The sequence below is a fragment of the Phaseolus vulgaris genome, chromosome 2, assembly GCF_000499845.2.
Source record: "Phaseolus vulgaris cultivar G19833 chromosome 2, P. vulgaris v2.0, whole genome shotgun sequence".
In the NCBI taxonomy this organism is placed as follows: domain Eukaryota; kingdom Viridiplantae; phylum Streptophyta; class Magnoliopsida; order Fabales; family Fabaceae; genus Phaseolus; species Phaseolus vulgaris.
The window spans coordinates 29,063,690-29,082,795 of NC_023758.2; the positions used below are offsets into that span (position 1 = coordinate 29,063,690).

Here is a 19,106-nt window from a genome sequence, read left to right on the forward strand (position 1 = left end):
GAATGAATGCGGTGTTTAATTTTGAAGGTAAGGGTAGGGTGCATAAATACTCCCAGTTCATTTATAGAATATCACATTGTCTTGGATCTTAGTTTATGAAATTTAATAAACTAATTGTTATAGAAAGTTATGATTATTATTATTATATGGAGTACCATGGGAAAGGTATCCAAGGGCTATGGTGAAGGTTTTACAGACATAAATAATGACAAATAACTGCAGGAGAATCATAGCATAACCCTCTGATTCACACACAATTTCAGATCTCTGCTTATAGTACAAGTCAACTATTCCATAATCCTCTGTCTGGCATATTCAATTCAATGTCGGAGTTGCTTATTAGACCTAATAAATCATAATAACAGAGGGAAGTTTTTTATGAAAGTTTCGTTTGATCCAGACAGGACAAGGAAAAAAATGCAAAAGAGTATTTAAATAGGTATTTTGATTAGAATGGCGCACTTGATTGATTTTGGAGTGGTTTGGGACGTGGAAAAGCAGGGGGCGTGAATGGATTTGTGAAGTTAGGTAGTAGAGCATGGTTGAATATGGTGTTTTGATTTAACAATGGTGGTTTGTGGTGGGAGGAAAGAAGGAGTGAGAATGGGAAAAAGTTAAGGGGGAGACAGGAATGCGGCAATTGAAATGGTTTTGCCGGGTGTTGAGGAGGACAGATAACACCTTCCACTCTCATCACCCATCTTTTTTCATCATTACCAATTTCTCTTTCTCTCTTTCTCTCTCCCTATTCTCTACACTCTACCCATACCCACACTCCTTATTCCTAATGCTCATGTTTCTTTGTTCTTTTCTTTCATACCTCTCCTACCCTACCCTACCCCTGCCCTACCCTACTACCCTCCCTATCATCACCATACGTCACTCTACACTAATTTCAATTCCTAATTACCATCTCTCATCTCACCTTTTCCTTTTTTACTTCATCAAATTACTGCACTTTCTGTTTTCTTCCAAATTGGTTCCTATTTTCCAAATGAAGGTACATCGATTTAAAAGATTAAAAATAAGAAAGAGTTGAAATGAATTGGAGAAAGTTTGAATTGTGTAGATGTAAAAAAATGTCATTGAAATAAAGTGGAAAAACGTGAAGGTAAAGCAAATTGATTAGTGAGGGAGGAGAATGATTAGGCAGGGAAGAGGCAGGAGTTACTGTGATTGAATTAATGTGTTGGGTAGTGATTGATGAGAATGGGAAGGGAAGGGATAAGGATGTGGTGAGTGTGAGAATAGAACATTGATTTGTGGAATCTAAATAGAAATAATTGGATATGGTTAGACATAATGAGATTGGAAGGAAGGAAATAAAAAGGAAAAAAAGATTTGATTTGGTTAGGAGGCACAGGTTTTGCGGGGCTCTGCTACGACACAGGGACCCAATGCCGGAACCACTCCGCTTTTGCCGCTATCTCATCTCTTTTTTTTACTCACAATATTTAGTTCAGGGTGAGACGTTCGATGAAAGCTGAATAGTGGATTAATGGCGTTGGAGTTATAAACGGAGTTTGAGAGAGAGAGAGAGAGAGCGATTGAGTTGGCACGTGTGTGGCTCGTGACTGACAGAGAAAGCAACCACGCAGTAGGGTCAAACCACTTTTATATTTTGTGACCAATCAAACAGGTGGGGCCCATCCTAAATTCCTACTCTACACTCACGTGTGAACCCTTTAAACGGTGACCACGACTCTGCGTGCGTGCGTGCGTCCTGTGCTTGTGTTACTCTGCTTGAGAGACCACCCATGGTTTAGAGTTCATCACTCTCCACAAGATATAACCCACAGGAAACCATTAACCTTCTCATTTTCTCTCCCTCCAAATTACAAGTTAATTAGTCTTTACCTCTTATTAAGAACATAGAAATGGAATTTATTTTATTTTATATTTAAAACAATGTTGTAATGGGTAAAATAATATAATCAGTTTTCACTTAGATTCATCCCATAACTTTTGGAACAATGTGTGGGTTACAGGTTTCAAACTGTCTTTAAGCCCATACCCGTGGCCCAATATTGTTACTAGAAAAAGACCCAATTCCGTTACGTGATTCGGTCCGTTAGCGTCTAAGAAATAACTTGAGTTTCCAACAATATGTTTATTATGATTGATCATATTTTAACACCGTAGCCATTTTAGCATCCAAAACCAAGAAAAACACCACCGATGGATACATGCCTTTTAGCTGGATTAACAAATACACTGAATCAATTTTGATAACTAATTTAACTAATTAATTTTCATTTTATTTGTTTGAAGGTGAAGTGACTTTATGTCAGTGATTTCAAATGTCTCTCTCAAAATGTTGTATTTAGAGGACTTTTCTCCTTTTTAGTGTTTATTAGATAGCTTTAACTATTTGGAAACAGATTTCACAAGTAATAGGTGTAGCATACTAGGAAAATGAATTCTGGAATTTAAAGATTTAGTTATTTATTAATATCTTTGAAATTTCAGTAACTAAACATCATTTCCACTAATCTCACTAGACATTTCAAAGAGAGTCCACACATACTCTAAATGACGACTTATTACTAACACATTCATTACTCAATGGATGACTTGTTATTATTCGTCTTTTATACCTTAAACTTTTTTAACACTTAGCTTACTTTATAGAGGTGCCTCTTTCGTCATGTACTTGGTCAAAAAAGGACCAACGTTAAGTTCAAAATGATCAAGTTGAGGTTCATGATCTTCACCTACCAACTTGAAGAAAAGTATTAAGGAAATAATGATTATCAAATTATACGCAATTATTGTACGTAATTATAGAATCTCGTGATTAGTGAATCATTACATAATTAGTTTGAAAAAATAAAATTTTCATACATTATATATTTTTTATTCTATATATTGAATGATATAAATACACACAAAAAATATTTTTTTTTTATATATAATTGTTTTATATTACCCATTTTTCTTACTATCTTCTTATATACAATTTTCTTATACTTTTCTATTAATTGACTATTCTAGTTAACATGTTCATTTGTCTATCACTTCTCGTATTTTGTATTTTGTATCGTGCAACCCGTTTTTGCAAAAATTTATTCTCCATCTAGTCAATTTATACTCTTCGTAGTACGAGATCTAACACATTGAATTCTCTTAATACAACTTCACTTTTGTGTCTTATTGCATGTTGCTTTAAAACTTCTCTTTTTATTCTTACATGTTTTTTTTTACTTCATCAATCATATATATAATAGTGTAATTTATCTCAATCTTTATAAAATTTTAATATGAATTAAGTGAAAAAAATGTGACAGAAATGTCTATAACTATGTCTACAATTGTAAAAAAGAGGCGTGATTGATTCAAATACAATATGAAATTATAAATTTTAAAATATTTGTACAACAAATTTGAAAAATATAAAATTTTAAAAGGGGAAAATCAATAAAAAGTTGTATTTTTTTTAGAAAAGTTAGTAAATAATTAATTCGCTTTTAAAATTCTTAGTTATAACAAGGTTAATGTTTAACACATTTGAATCTTCAACATGATTATTTTCAGACTTATGAGAACGGAAGTTGCTTAGATTTGGACATGGCTAAGTTTTACGAATTAACAACTAACAAGTATTTGGGGTATTGCCAGAGTAGGTTAAAACAAAGAAAATAAAAACTTCAAAAAAAATTAGAGTAATGGATCAAAACTAGTTTACTTCTGATAAAGAATAATTTTGAACAACAAGAGGAGGAGCAAATAGTTTTAAAATATATATGATAAGTAGTTCAATCTATTAATATTGTTTTACTAGTAATTCGTAAATGCCACGTGTAATATTGATTACAAAAATAAGTATAGGGATATCGTGTGTGGAAGCGTGATAATTCCAACCAAAGATTTTATGAGAAATTAAAGTAACAAGTAAAGTGAGAATGATACCATAATTTTTAGGTGGAAAACCCCTTTAAATAGAGGTAAAAAGCCACCGGCGAGAGAGCCAAAACTTCCACTATAATGGTACTGGGAGTACAATGAATTCCTCTCAGGCTAATAGATAAATAGCCCAAAAACAAATTCTCTCTATATGGGTTAAACACTTACACCCAAGAGCAGAAATAGAGAATATATGAAAAGAGAGAGGAAGCAAGTGTATGTTGTTGTTTGTTGTGTGTTACATTGCTTGAAGGAAGTAACTATATACAGTGGTTCTAGGAGACAACAATAATAAATACAATTAATGGTAATTAACCTCCATTTGATTGCAATTGATTGTGACAATTAACCTCCCAATTATGACAAGAAAACGGTTAAAGGTGAGTCATAACCCACAAATCTCCACCTTGACTTGCCTTTGACTGGAACACTCTCTCGCCATGAAGCCTTGATTAAGTATGGATAATACCAGCTAAGTTCAGGCAATGATCGAAATTAGCCGATGGAAGTGGCTTGGTCAACATGTCTGCAGGATTTTCAGCCGTATGAATTTTTTCAACAATTATATCTCCTGTATCAACAATGTCTCGGATAAAATGGTGTTTAATTTTAATGTGTTTGGTCCTTGAGTGATACTTACTGTTCCTGGTTAAGTGAACAACACTCTGACTATCACAAAATATAACAAGAACATCTTGTTGAAGACCAAGTTCACTTACCAAGCCTCAAAGCCATATAGCCTCTTTCATAACTTCTGTAGCATCAATATATTCTGCTTCAGTGGTGGACAAAGCCGCAATGGCTTGAAGTGAAGAATACCAACTGATAGCAGACCCAGGGTAAAAATGTAGGCTGAATGTGACCTTCTCCGATCTAAATCACCACCATAGTCAGCATCAACATAGCCAACTGCTCCTTCGGGATCGACTCTATGTTGATCAAATACCAAACCAAGATCTGAAGAACCTTTCAGATAGCGAAGTATCCATTTAACGACTTCCCAGTGTGCCTTGCCTGGATTATGCATGAACCTGCTAACAATGCTAACAGCATAAGCTAAATCAGGTCTAGTACATACCATAGCATACATGAGACTTCCAATTGCATTTGAATATGGGACATGTGACATGCGTCTTTTGTCCTTGTCTGATTTTGGACACTGATATGATGACAACTTGAAGTGGGCGGCAATTGGAGTATTAACAGCTTTGCAATCTCGCATTCCAAATTAGTCAAGCATTTTAAGAACATACTTCTTTTGTGATAGAAGAAGTTTTCCAGCTTGACGATCTCTGTTGATCTCCATTCCTAAAATTTTCTTGGCAGGACCTAAGTCCTTCATATCAAATTCATTACTAAGTTGGGCCTTTAACTTGTTAACTAAAGATTTATCTCTTGCGGCAATCAACATGTCATCAACATATAACAACAAGTATATAAATGACCCATCAGATGTCTTTTGAAAATAGACACAATTATCATAGCTACTTCTGGAGTAGCCATGTCCAACCATGAAAGAATCAAACCTCTTATACCATTGTCTTGGTGATTGCTTCAAGCCGTAGAGAGATTTCTTCAAACGACATACATGGTCCTCCTTTCCAGGAACAACGAACCCCTCAGGCTGCTGGATGTAAATCTCTTCCTCAAGATTACCATGAAGAAAAGCAGTTTTCACATCTAACTGTTCCAGCTCCAAATCATACAAGGCAACTAAAGCAAGTAATATACGTATTGAAGTATGACGAACAACGGGAGAAAATACTTCATTAAAGTCAATACCTTTCTCTTGATCAAAACCTCTTACAACAAATCTTGCTTTATTCCTTGTACTCTCAACACCAGCGATCCCTTCTTTTCTCTTAAAGATCCACTTACAACTAATGACTCGTTTTCCTTCTGGTAACTTCACCAATTCCCATGTTTCGTTTTTGAGAAGACTCTCAACTTCTTCTTGCATAGCAGTAATCCACTTTGTTGAGTCATCACCAGAGATAGCTTTAGAGTAATTCTTGGGTTCACCTTCTTCACCCATCTCTTGTGCAATAGTTAAAGCATAAGCAATGTTGGCAGATTCTGCAATTAATCTTTGAGTCGGTTTTCTTGGTCTCTGTTGTGGAAGTTCTTGAGCCATAGACCACGACTGTGGTAACCCTCTTCGTTTAGGTGGACATTGCTCATTTGGACTCAAATGTTCATTTGTACCATCAATAACAGTGACTTGATCATCTTGAGTACTAGAGGAATTGGGAACGTTTTCCTCATGAGCGGGTGTTTTAATCTCAAACTCCACCTTCTCTCGAGCATCTTCCTGGTCACCTGTATCAATTGAGGAAATGACAATATCTTTTACAGAAGAGAGCATAGCATTTTCATTAAAGGTCACATTTTGACTGTGAATTACTTTGTGAGATTCTGGGTCATATAAACGATAGCCTTTAACCCCTAAGCCATAACCCAAGAAAATGCATTTCTTAGCACGAGGTTCTAATTTTCCCTCGTTTACATGAGAATAAGCAGGGCAACCAAATATTTTAAGATTAGAATAATCAACAGGGTTACCTGACTAAACTTCTTCTGGAATGTTGCAATCAATTGATCTGTTAGGAGAGCGGTTTATCAGATAACATGCTGTTGAAGCCGCTTCAGCCCAAAAAGATTTACTCAAACCAGAATGGGAGAACATGCAACGAATTCTCTCCAGGATAGTTCTATTCATCCTTTCTGCAACCCTATTCTGTTGTGGAGTACTTGGGATGGTGAAATGTCTGGAAATGCCTTCCTTCTTGCAAAATCATTGAATTCATTCGAACAGAACTCAAGGCATTGTCTGTCCTTAGCCTCTTTATCTTCTTGCCAGTCTGGTTCTCAATCAATAATTTCCACTCTTTAAAAGTGGAAAATGCTTCATTCTTATGTTTGAGAAAATACACCCACAGTTTTCGTGAGAAATCATCAATAATTGTCATCATATAACGACATTTACCTCTGGAGGGAACTTTTGACAGACCCCAAAGATCCGAATGAATATAATCCAAAGTACCTTTGGTTCTGTGTATGGCTTTAGAAAAACTAACCTTTTTCTGCTTACCAAAAATGCAATGTTCATATAAATCAACCTTTCCAGTACAGTTGTTACCAAGGTGACCCTTCTTCTTGAGGATTAGAATTCCCTTCTCACTCATGTGGCCTAATCTCATATGCCACAACTTGGTGTTATCTTTGTTGGGTGAGGCAACAGCTGCAGAACCTGTAACAGTTGAACCCTGCAGCACATACAAACTATCACATCGAATTGCCTTTAGTAACACAAGAGCTCTTTTAGACACTTTTAAAACTCCACCTTCAGCTGAGTATCTACACCCATGAGATTCAAGGGTGCCTAAGGAAATGAGATTTCGTTTCAACTCAGGGACATATCTGACACCTGTTAAAGTTCTAACAATTCCATCATGTGTCTTGATTTTGATTGTTCCTTCACCAACAACTTTGCATTGAGCATCATTTTCCATCAAAACAAGACCATTATAAACTGGTTCATATGTGGTAAACCAACCTCTATTGTGAGACATGTGAAAAATACAACCAGAATCAAGAATCCATTCATTTTTAAACCTTTGTTCAGTGTTGGAAGCTACAAAACAATCCCCATCAAATTCAGTTTCAACAATACTAGCTTCGGCAAATTTTTCTGGTTGTTTACCATTTCCCTTATCTTCTCTATCTTGCTTATTTTTCAATTTATAGCATTCAGAGATCTCGTGTCCCTTTTTCTTGCAATAACGACAATATTTGGAGTTCTTGCCTCTAGATTTTGACCTAGATTTATGTTTATTGTTCCTACCTTTCTCTTGGTTTCTCCCTCTAATTATTAATCCTTCACCAGAACTTTCAGAATGAATTTGAGTATCAAATTTTTCTTTGTCTAGTAAATTAGTCTTGACATCATCAAAGCTTAAGGTAAGATAATTACCGTATAACATAATTTCTTTGAATTGTCGATGCGAGGGTGGTAGAGAAACAATAAGTAGAACGACTTTATCCTCATCATCAATTTTAACATCCAAATGCCTGCTGTACTTTTCTCGTTGATGACCTCACGCAACACCTCACGGGACAAGCATAATTGGATTGCAGACAATGTCTTTTCATTCATCTCATCCCACTGCTCCTCCGTCATAGTGGTTGGTCTCATCATGTTACCTGTCAAAACTTTCTTTAAACCATTCTGGGTGAGAACAACTAACATCTGGACTCGCCAGATAGCAAAGCTGATTTTACCATCAAATTTCTCAATATCCAATTTTGACATTATTGAACAACAGATCCTGGTTGAATTATCGAAAAAGCTCTGATGCCAATTTGTAGGGATATCGTGTGCGGAAGCGTGATAATTTCAACCAAAGATGTTATGAGAAATTAAAGTAACAAGTAAAGTGAGAATGATACCAGAATTTTTAGGTGGAAAACCCCTTTAAATAGAGGTAAAAAAACCACCGGCGAGAGAGCCAAAACTTCCACTATAATGGTACTGGGAATACAATGAATTCCTCTCAGGCTAATAGATAAATAGCCCCAAAACAAATTCTCTTTATATGGGTTAAACACTTACACCCAAGAGAGGAAGCAAGTGTATGTTGTTGTTTGTTGTGCGTTACATTGCTTGAAGGAAACTATATACAGTGGTTCTAGGAGACAACAATAATAAATACAATTAATGATAATTAACCTCCATTTGATTGCAATTGATTGTGACAATTAACCTCCCATTGATTGCAATTGATTGTGACAATTAACCTCCCATTGATTGCAATTGATTGTGGCAATTAATCTCCCATTGATTGCAATTGATTGTGGCAATTAACCTCCCAATTATGACAAGAAAACGGTAAAAGGTGAGTCATAACCCACAATAAGCATGGATTAAAATAGTTGAGAAAAAAGAAAATATTCATTGAAGGAATAGTTTATTAAATAAAAAATATATTAATGATATTATATATTATTTTAAAATATTTGTAATAAATAGTTTAATTAGTTAATTAAAGAAAAAAAATATGTTTAATGACACTCATACTAACGACAATTCCTTATTTACACTTTTATTTCTCCATCTAATACTTTTTTTTGTTTTTATTTCCCTATCTAGTCTCTTTTTGTTTTTATTTTCCTATCTAGCACCATTTTAAAAATAAATAAATTAATTAATTTTTTTTTATAATTTTAATTTTGAATACATTAAAAAAATAAACATTTTTAATGTTTAAAATACTTATTAATGAATAAAGAAATTACTTTTTACAAAACAAAAATAAAAAAATAATAAACGAAAAATGTTTAGTTTATTTTTTTTAAGAATGGAGAAAATAAAAAATTAAATCCTAAAAAGTTGAATCTATAAACAAATTTATTTATTTATTATTATTGATGATGTAATCATGTTAATTTCAAGTAAAAAAATACAGGAAATAACTATAAAAAAACCAAAGTCAAATAATATTAATTAGTAGTGGACGACACACATATCATATTGAAGTGTCCACCCTAAATACAAAATCCTAAAAAAAAAAACTAAAGCAAATGTTATATTTAATGTTTAAAAATGAGTAGACACTTTAATAATATCTGTGTGTCCACCACTACTAATTAATACTAATTGACTTTGATTTTTTTTATAATTATGTCCTATATTTTTTACTTGAAATTAACATGATTACATCATCAATAATAATAAAAATAAATACTAATTTATATTTATAGATTCAACTTTTATGTTGTTGTAGGGTTTAATTTTTTATTTTGTTCATTTAAAAAAATTAAACTAAACATTTTTAATTTATTACTTTTTTATTTTTATTTAAAAACTTATTTCTTTATTCATTAATAACTATTTTAAACATTAAAAATATGTTTTTAATGCATTCAAAATTAAAATTATTAATTTTTTTATTTTTTTATTTTTTTACTTTTGAAATGGTGCTAGATAGAGAAATAAAAATAAAAAGGTACTTGTTCTCGAACGAGGTTGGGGACTGGGAGAACTATTGTCTTCGAGTGTCACTCGGTCGATCGTGCTTCACTTCCTCCTTCAGTTCTTCCTGCTGGACGACTCCTCAGGCGGGTGGGGTACCTGCAGATGGCACTCCAACGCTCAAGTCAGTGGGGTATCGTATTCGGCTGGCTGGAATACTGTAGATAATGACGTACCTTATTCCTTGGAATGCGTGATATTTATATTACCTTGATGGGCCCTCGCTGTTGGGCCGGATTAGGGGGTTGTTTAGCGATTAGGGTTGGATTAGGCCGTTTCCTAACCATGGGTTAACCTTCGTTAATTGGGTCAACCTTTGACTTGAGCACTCGGTGTCGGTCGGCCACGTGTGACACATGGTCGACCTCGTACCTTAAAGTACGGTCTTGACATGTGGGTTGACCGGGTCCTTGGACCGGTCGGTCATCCCAGTACAGTTGCCTCCCAGGCTCGAGAGGTGGTACGGCCGAAGAGTCTGAAGAATGGGCCTCGGGCGGTTTGTGTAATGATGAATGAAGTGATGTTTGGGGGCGTCTGAGCGATTGACATGACGCGCATTAATGAGGGGTTTTTCTGGGCGCGAAGCGATGCGAACCGTTGGATCAAACGAATCCAACGGTTGGGGTTCTTGTGACGTTTGGAATTCCGAGGCCCTCCCAGGCTATAAATAGGGGCTGGGAGTAGTAGCGTTCCACGCGTTATATTTGCCTGAGCTCCGACACCTATTACCAATCCGACCGTCTTCTGTTGCTTCCCTCGTCCATCTTCAAGGTTAGTTATGTCTGTCCTTGCCGAGTCTCCCCCGGCTTGTTCGTCTTCGTCTTCTTCTTCTTCTTCTGGCCAGGCTTCCCCGGTCGGGGAAGTGGAGAGGGTCCCTTCTCCAGGCTTGGTGAGGGAGGACGCTGGTAATGCGTCCGACCGCTCGGCCCCTTTTGAGGGGCCACGCCCCCATGTAGGGCCGGCCTGGGTAGATCCCCGGGTATGTGAGGTGTCGTCCTCCTTTCTTACCGACGCCTCTGTTGGCGCGTTTTTGGATGAGGTTCCTGTTTTGAAGGCTTCGGCCGAGGAATCTTTGATGGCGTTCGGTCCTTGCTCTTTGGAGGATCGTGTGTATCGGGAGCGGTCATCTACCGAGCCTCCTTTTTTCTTCATGTATGCTTGTCTTTTTTCAGACTTGCATGCGTCTCTGCCCTTTGATGCCTTTACGGCCGGGGTTCTGAAGGAGCTGAACGTGGCTCCGACTCAGCTTCACCCCAACTCGTGGGCGTCGATGCAAGCGTTCCGCATTGTTTGTCGGACGTTTGGGTTGCGCCCTCTTCCTTCCTGCTTTCTTCATTTCTACTCGTCATACCCGGCCAAGCTTGCCAGTTGGCAATCGTTGGTCAGCCTGGCGGGTAGTGTTTTGTTCAAGCCCTTCACGGCCTCTTATAAGAACTTCAAGGAGAAGTTCTTTAAAGTGTACGTGGAGCCGGCCGGGACACGCTATTTTTTTGATGAGGTTGGCCGGTCCCGCTTCACCCTTTTTTGGTCGAGGAGTCCGACAAAGATAACGGATTGGCCGAGGCCGGCGCATCCGAGCGAGCATGAGCGGCTCGTTTTTTCTTTATTTGATAGTCTCCCCAGGAAGCTCCCCGCACGACCGCTCATGTCGTTGTACAATGCGACCGATCGCGCGGAGGCTTTCGAGGGTATGTTCTTTTTCATGCACTTGGTCTCTTTTTTTTTTACTATGTTCCGACTGACCGTTCGTCGTTTGTTTGTAGAAATCGCCAAGAGAGAAGCCCCCCAGGTCGTCGGGATGCTGCATTCGTTCAAGAATAAGCTGAACGAGAAAAGGGGGGCCACCAGTGCTAGGCCCCGGGCGGAGGAGGCTGGCCCCTCCAAGAAGTGTAACCGCGAGGGCGGCAACATTGCCCGAACGGTTAGGGCGGCGAGTCAGATGCCCACCCCCCCTCCTGCAAGGTCCGCTAGGCCGACTCCCCCACCGACTGATGATTTTAACCGCCCCATTCCGACGGGGGTGGCGGTCCCCTTGGCCACTGCGGGCGGCTCGATGCTCGCGCTCGGGGATGACCGGTCCTTTTCCAGGGCCGTGAGCTTTAAACTGCCCTCCAACATTGAGGGTGAGATCCGGTCGGTCCCCGACGACGACCTCCTGGACGGCGGCATCGAGATGATCTGCCGGGGTTTATTCTTGGCCCGCCGGGGTGCAGACGCTCGGAGGAGCCGGGTCGAGGACATCTCGCGCCTCGAACACGAACTCCAGGAGGCCGGCCATAATCTGAAGCAGGCCATGGAAGCCAACACAACTTACGAAAAGAAGTTGTGTGCTCAGGGGGCCGAGCTGGAGCTGCGCCAGCAGAGGGTGGCTGAGCTGGAGAGGGCCGACGCCGAGAAGGCTGCGGAGGTTATACTTCTTCGCAAGGCGTTGGAAGATGCCGACCGCCGGGCTCGCTTGAAGGAGGAGGAAGCTGTGGCCGAAAGCGAGGCCAGGAGTATGGCGGAGGCCGAAGTTCTGAAGACCATGGAGGACACCATGGTGCTCATCGGCCAGAGCTTCGACCTCGTCGTCCGACAGGCTGAGGTGCTGTATGGCGGTCCACCTCCATCTGGTCAATTTGACCAAGACATGGAGGTGGTGGATGGCCGTATGGTCCCTGCAGCGGCCGGTGCTCCTCAAGTTGAAGAAGTTGAAGCTGACCCCTCTAATGAGGTGTTGAATATCGTAGATTAGGCGGTCAGCTTTACTTTTAGACCCCTGGGGTCGGGGTGTGGCCCCCACCTTTCTTCAATTTTAATATAAGTTTTTTTTCTTTAATTGTTTCTTCATTTTCTGGACGACCGATCCTTTACTGGCCGAATGGTATTGAACCTTTAAACTTAACTCGTAACATTAACGAAGTAAAAAGAACGGATCAACCGGTCGGTATATGTAATCAATTGAGTAACCTGTGATAACTAAAATCAACCAAGTGATTGTAGCGGAGCTCGGTAAGTCGGTCGTCCTTTTAGCGAATTCGACTTAGGTGTTTATTTTAGGCGGACTTGTGCCGATCGTTGTGTATGTCTCGGGGGGTATGCCGATTAAGGCTATATCCTGGCCAAGTGAGTTCGGGAGGGTATGCCGGTTAGGGCTACATCCTGGCCGAGTGAGTTCGGGTTCGGGAGGGTATGCCGGTTAGGGCTACGTCCTGGCCGAGTGAGTTCGGGTTCGGGAGGGTATGCCGGTTAAGGCTACGTCCTGGCCGAGTGGGTACAGGTTCGGGAGGGTATGCCGGTTAAGGCTACATCCTGGCCGAACCGTTATTGTCGTCCATTGTATACACTTGTATATGAAACGCCTCGTTAAAACCTCTCCGACCGATAGACAGGCCGGGCGAGGAAAGAGTGCGTATATTTTATTCATGTTTAGCTGAAATAAAATTTTAGGTGCGTGGCATTCCACGTCCTAGGTACAATTTTTCCCGATAGGTGCTCTAAATGGTAAGCTCCCCCTTCTCCCACTTCTCTGATTCGGAATGGTCCCTCCCAATTTGATGAGAACTTGCCGTCCGACTTCCTAGCGTTGCTGCGCATTCTCCAGACGAGGTCACCTTGCTGAAAGCTTCTGGGCTGGACCTTCGAGTTGTATCTCCTTGCCGCTCGGAGCTTGCACGCCGCTTCTCGTATCTTGCTCTTATCTCGAAGCTCGTTCAAGAGGTCGAGGCCGACCGCCAGACTTTCCTTGTTGAGGGATAAGTCGAAGAGTTGGCGTCAGATGGATGGCTCCCCGACTTCTACTGGTATCATGGCCTCGGTGCCGTACGTGAGGCTGTAAGGGGTTTCTTGTGTGGTGGATTGTGGGGTGCAGCGGTATGCCCATAAGACCTCGGGTAGTTCCTCCGTCCATCTTCCCTTGGTCGTGCCGAGCCTCTTTCTTAGCTCGTTCAACAGAACCTTGTTGGCCGCTTCAGCTTGTCCGTTCGTCTGTGGGTGCTCGACTGAGCTTGTGAGGGATTTGATGTCGAGGTCGTCGTAGAAAGTCATGAGGCCTTGATCAATGAACTGTCGGCCGTTATCGGATACTATTGAGTGTGGTATGCCAAATCGACATACTATGTTTTTCCACACGAAGTTTTGGACGTTTCGGGCGGTGATCGTGGCTAGCGGTTCGGCCTCTATCCACTTGGTGAAGTAATCCACCGCGACCAGCAGATGCTTTGTCTGGCCTTTGCCTGGTGAGAATGGGTCGATGATGTCCATTCCCCACATAGCGAACGGCCAGGGTGACGTTATGCTGTGCAGTTCCTCTGGTTTTCGGTGGTGGAGGGGGCCAAACTCTTGGCATTTTTGGCATTTCTTGACGTAGTCGGCACTGTCTCCGTGGACGGTCGGCCAATAATACCCTACGCGGATTATTTTGGCTGCCATCGTTCGGGCTCCGGAGTGGCTCCCGCATGCCCCTTCGTGGATCTCTTGCAGCACATATTGGGATTGCTCCTTGGTGAGGCACTTTAGGAGTGGCGTGGAGTACCCCTTTCGGTATAGATCCTGACCGATCATGGTGTACCGGGTGCACTGCCGTCTGATATTCTTCTCTTCCCCCGGCTGGCATGTCCCATGCTCCAAGTACTGAGTGATTGGGGTCATCCATGTGTGGGTCTCGGTGACTGTCATGCACTCGGCGTCGCCCACACTCGGCTGTGCTAGTCGCACTTGGACGACCGATCGATGGTGGCTTTGTTTTTCGTGGATGCCAGGCGAGAGAGTGCGTCGGCGCGCTCGTTTTCCTCTCGTGGTATGTGTTGGACCGCCACCGCGTCGAACTTGGCCATGACGTTACGGACGGTGTAGTAATATCGTTGGAGGAGGGGCTCCTTGACCTCGAATTCTCCTTTGATTTGGCCGACGACCAGCTGGGAGTCGCTTTTGCATGCGACCTCTCGCGCGCCCAGGTCGTTTGCCAAGTTGAGGCCGGCCAGTATGGCCTCGTATTCTGCCTGGTTGTTCGTTGCCTTGAAGGAGAACTGGAGGGCTTGCTCAATCAGTAAATCTCCAGGCCCTTCGAGGACGACCCCGGCCCCGCAGGCCGTTTTATTGGAAGAGCCGTCCACGTAGAGGACCCATTTGGTTGAGACTTCTGTGTTCTTGGGGAGCTCGGCTGCGAAATCCGCTAGGCATTGGGATTTGATGGCGCCCCTCGGTTCGTACTTAATGTCGAACTCTGAAAGCTCGACCGACCACCCTATCATTCGTCCTGCAAGATCGGGTTTAGATAAAATTTTATATATGGGATAGTTGGTCTTTACCCTGATTTCGTGGTTCTGGAAGTACGGGCGCATTCTCCTTGCTGTCAGCACTAGGGCCAGTGCCACTTTCTCTATCATTTGGTACCTGGTCTCGGCTGCATGGAGCGTCCGGCTGACAAAGTATACCGGGTGTTCTTCGCGGTCTACCTCCTGGACAAGGGCGGCACTGACCGCCTCCTCCGATACCGCTAGGTAGACTACTATGGGTAGGTCTAGGCGGGGCTTTTGGATGACGGTCGGCGAGGACAGGAATTCTTTGAGCTGGCCGAAGATTTGCTCGCACTCCTCGTTCCAGCTGAATTTCGAAGTTTTGCGGAGCATAGCGGCATCGGTCTAATCCGTTCGGCGAGGCGGGGTACGAATCTGGACAGTGCTGTGAGTCGGCCAAGCAGCTGTTGAATTTCCTTCAGGTTTTTTGGGCTCCTCATCTCCGTTATGGCTTTGCACTTGTCGGGGTTTGCTTCGATTCCTCTGTGGGTCAGCATGAAGCAGAGGAACTTGCCGCCTTCGACGCCGAATGCGCACTTCTCGGGGTTAAGGCGCATGTTGACCTTTCTTAAAGCGTCGAAGACTTCTTGTAGATCTGTGATGTGTTGGCCGCACGAGTCAGACTTCACCACGATGTCGTCCACGTAGACTTCTACGCTTCGGCCAATCATCCCCTTGAAAATTTTGTCCATGAGCCTCTGGTAGGTAGCTCCGGCGTTTTTTAGGCCGAACGGCATCACCTTGTAGAAGTAGTTTGCACCGTCCGTCGTGAAGGCCGTTTTACCTCTATCGCTATGGTGCATGCTGATCTGGTTGTAGCCGGAGTAGGCGTCCAGGAAGCTCAATATCTTGAGGCCGGCCGCTCCGTCTACGAGCCGGTCGATGTTGGGAAGGGGATATGAGTCCTTGGGGCATGCCTTGTTGAGGTCCTTGTAGTCTACGCACATTCGCCATTTGCCGCTCGGCTTTTTAACCATCACGACGTTGGCTAGCCAAGTGGAGTATCGTGCCTCGGCTATGAAGCCGGCTTTCAAGAGCTTCTCAGCCTCACTTCTGGCGGCCAACCGCTTGTCTTCTCCATGGTTCCTCTTCTTTTGTGCGACCGGTCGGGCTTCTTTATATATAGAGAGGCGATGGGTGATGATGTTCGGGTGGACGCCAGGTACATCGGTCGTCGTCCACGCGAAAAGGTCTACGTTTCTCTTGAGGGTTTGGTGAACGAAGTCTGCATCGGCGGCGGCCATTGCCGTGCCAATGCTTATATACCGATCCTTCCCATCGAGTTTGGCTTGTCGTAGCTCGTCCTTGGCCTCAAGTCTCGGCTCAATCTCCCTGGGATCCAGGTCTGCCATGGTGATGCCTTTTTTGGGTTGGGGTGAGTGTCGGCGGGGGCTCCTACCACGGCCGGCTATCTTTCGCCTGGGCGAGCGGCTGCCGCTGGACCCCTGTTGTGTGGGCTCGACCCGCAGGCTTTCGGCGTAACATTCTCGGGCGACCTTTTGATCTACATGTATGGTCAGGATGTCGCCCGTGAGGGAAGGGAACTTCATTGCCAGATGGGGTGTGGAGACGATCGCTCCAAGTTTGTTGAGGGACGACCTGCCGAGGAGGATGTTGTAAGACGTGTTGGCGTTTATGACCAGGTATCTGATTTTGAGGGTTTTGCTGGCCCCTTCCATGCCGAACGTCGTGTACAACTCTATGTACCCCCTTGTCCCCACGCGCTCCCCTGAGAAGCCGACCACATGGTCGTTGTAGGGCATCATTTCCTCCTCCGGTATTCTCATGGCTTTGAAGGTCTTCCAGTATAGTATGTCGACCGAGCTCCCCTGGTCCACGAGGGTCTTTTTGATCGTGAAATTATCGATGTCGACCGATATCACCATGGGGTCGTCCTGGGTTGGGTCTATCCCCTTGAAATCTTCATCTGTGAACGTGATTGGTGGCATCCTTGGTCGGACGGAGACAAGATTTACTTGGTGGACGGCGCGGAGGTGCTTCTTGCGCGCGCTGTTGGTACTACCTCCGCCGCCGAACCCTCTGGCTATGGTATTAATCACTTCTCGGCCGCTGCGGGTGTCAGTTTGTGGGGGGTCGTCTCTTCGTCCCCGTTGGTCACCCCACCTCTCGCCATCTCGTGGGCCTGGGGGGGTTCGGTCTCGTCTCCTGACCGTTTGCTCCTTGCATGGGGAGCGGCGCGTTTCTCGGGTTCCGCGCACGAAGCGCCTGATGTGCCCGGCTTGGATAAGTTCCTCAATTTTGTCCTTCAGGGCTTGGCACTCCTCGGTTGAATGGCCGGTATTCTTATGGTACCGGCATCGTTTGTTGCGGTCGGCATTTTCTGGGCTTAAGGCCCTTCGGGGCGGTGGTATTAATTCGGCGCTCAGGGCCTCTTGTAAAATTTTGCTCCTCTCCGCGTTCAAAGGTGTGTAGCGGGAGAAACGGGGTCCGCGATTGTCCCTTTTCTGGTCCCGACCGGTTCGGGACCTTCCTGGCCGCTCTCTATCTTCTTTCTTTTCCCCGCTTGCCTCGGCTAGGGCGTTGTTTCTGAATTCACGAAGTTCCTCCAGCTGCATGAACTTGGCCGCTCGGCGTCTAAGGTCATCTAGATTGATAGCAGGCTGCATGCACAGGCTGTCAGCGAACGGGCCGGGTCTGAGGGCGGTCAGCATGTGGTGCATCGCCACCTCAGGGCTGAGATTGCGAATGCTCATAGCGGTCTTGCTGAACCGGTCGATGAACGTTCGGAGGGACTCTCCCCTCTCTTGACGAATGCCGACCAGGGCTATGGATGTTAGATGGTGGGGGCGGCTGGTTGCGAACTGGATGTCAAACTTAGCTACCAGTGTCTCGAAGCAATCTATTGAATGTGCTGGGAGTTTGGTGAACCAGCTCAGAGCGCTGCCCTTCAGTGAGGTTGGAAAGACTCGGCAGAATACTGCGTCGTCCGTGGTGTATAGGCTCATATGGGTCGTGTACGCGTCCACATGTTCATCTGGATCGGTCGTCCCATCGTAACGGTCCCTGTTAAAGCCTTTCCATTTGTCTGGCAAGGGGGTTTCCATGACACGGTCAGTGAAGGGATGGCGTCGGTCCGGGCCCGCTGGGGCGGTGGTGTTGATGGTCTTGCTGGGGTGGGATTCTCCATCCATCTCCAGGGTGAAATCATTCTTGGTGTCTTTCTCGGCCTGGACGCCGGCCCCGGTAGCGTGGGACCTGCCGGCCTGATTAGTCACAGCGAGGGATGGCACCCCTTCGACCAATCTTTTCATCCGCTTGTTTTCTTCTTGGAGGTTTTTGATCTCCTCTTCATTCTTCTTAGCCGTCTCCTCATGTGCCTTCTTCATCTCTGCTAGCTCCTTCTGAAGGGCCATCATCATTGCTGTTTGGTCTGCTTCGGTCATGCTGCGGGTTGATACCATCTACTGCTGTGGTTGTTGCTGGCTCTCCTCGGTCCCACGGTGGGCGCCAATTGTTCTCGAACGAGGTTGGGGACTGGGAGAACTATTGTCTTCGAGTGTCACTCGGTCGATCGTGCTTCACTTCCTCCTTCAGTTCTTCCTGCTGGACGACTCCTCAGGCGGGTGGGGTACCTGCAGATGGCACTCCAACGCTCAAGTCAGTGGGGTATCGTATTCGGCTGGCTGGAATACTGTAGATAATGACGTACCTTATTCCTTGGAATGCGTGATATTTATATTACCTTGATGGGCCCTCGCTGTTGGGCCGGATTAGGGGGTTGTTTAGCGATTAGGGTTGGATTAGGCCGTTTCCTAACCATGGGTTAACCTTCGTTAATTGGGTCAACCTTTGACTTGAGCAGTACTAGATAGGAAAATAAAAACAAAAGGGTATTAGATGAAAAAATAAAAATAAAGGGTACTAGATGAAAAAAT

General features: G+C 43.6%; 1 protein-coding gene across 1 annotated transcript; it reads right to left on the reverse strand.

Moving 5' to 3' along the window:
- Positions 1-15,434: 15,434 nt before the first annotated feature.
- Positions 15,435-18,614, reverse strand: LOC137809324 (uncharacterized). Its single transcript, XM_068610453.1, has one exon. It carries the CDS (start codon positions 18,612-18,614, stop codon positions 15,435-15,437), a length of 3,180 nt encoding a protein of 1,059 aa, XP_068466554.1.
- Positions 18,615-19,106: the final 492 nt, after the last annotated feature.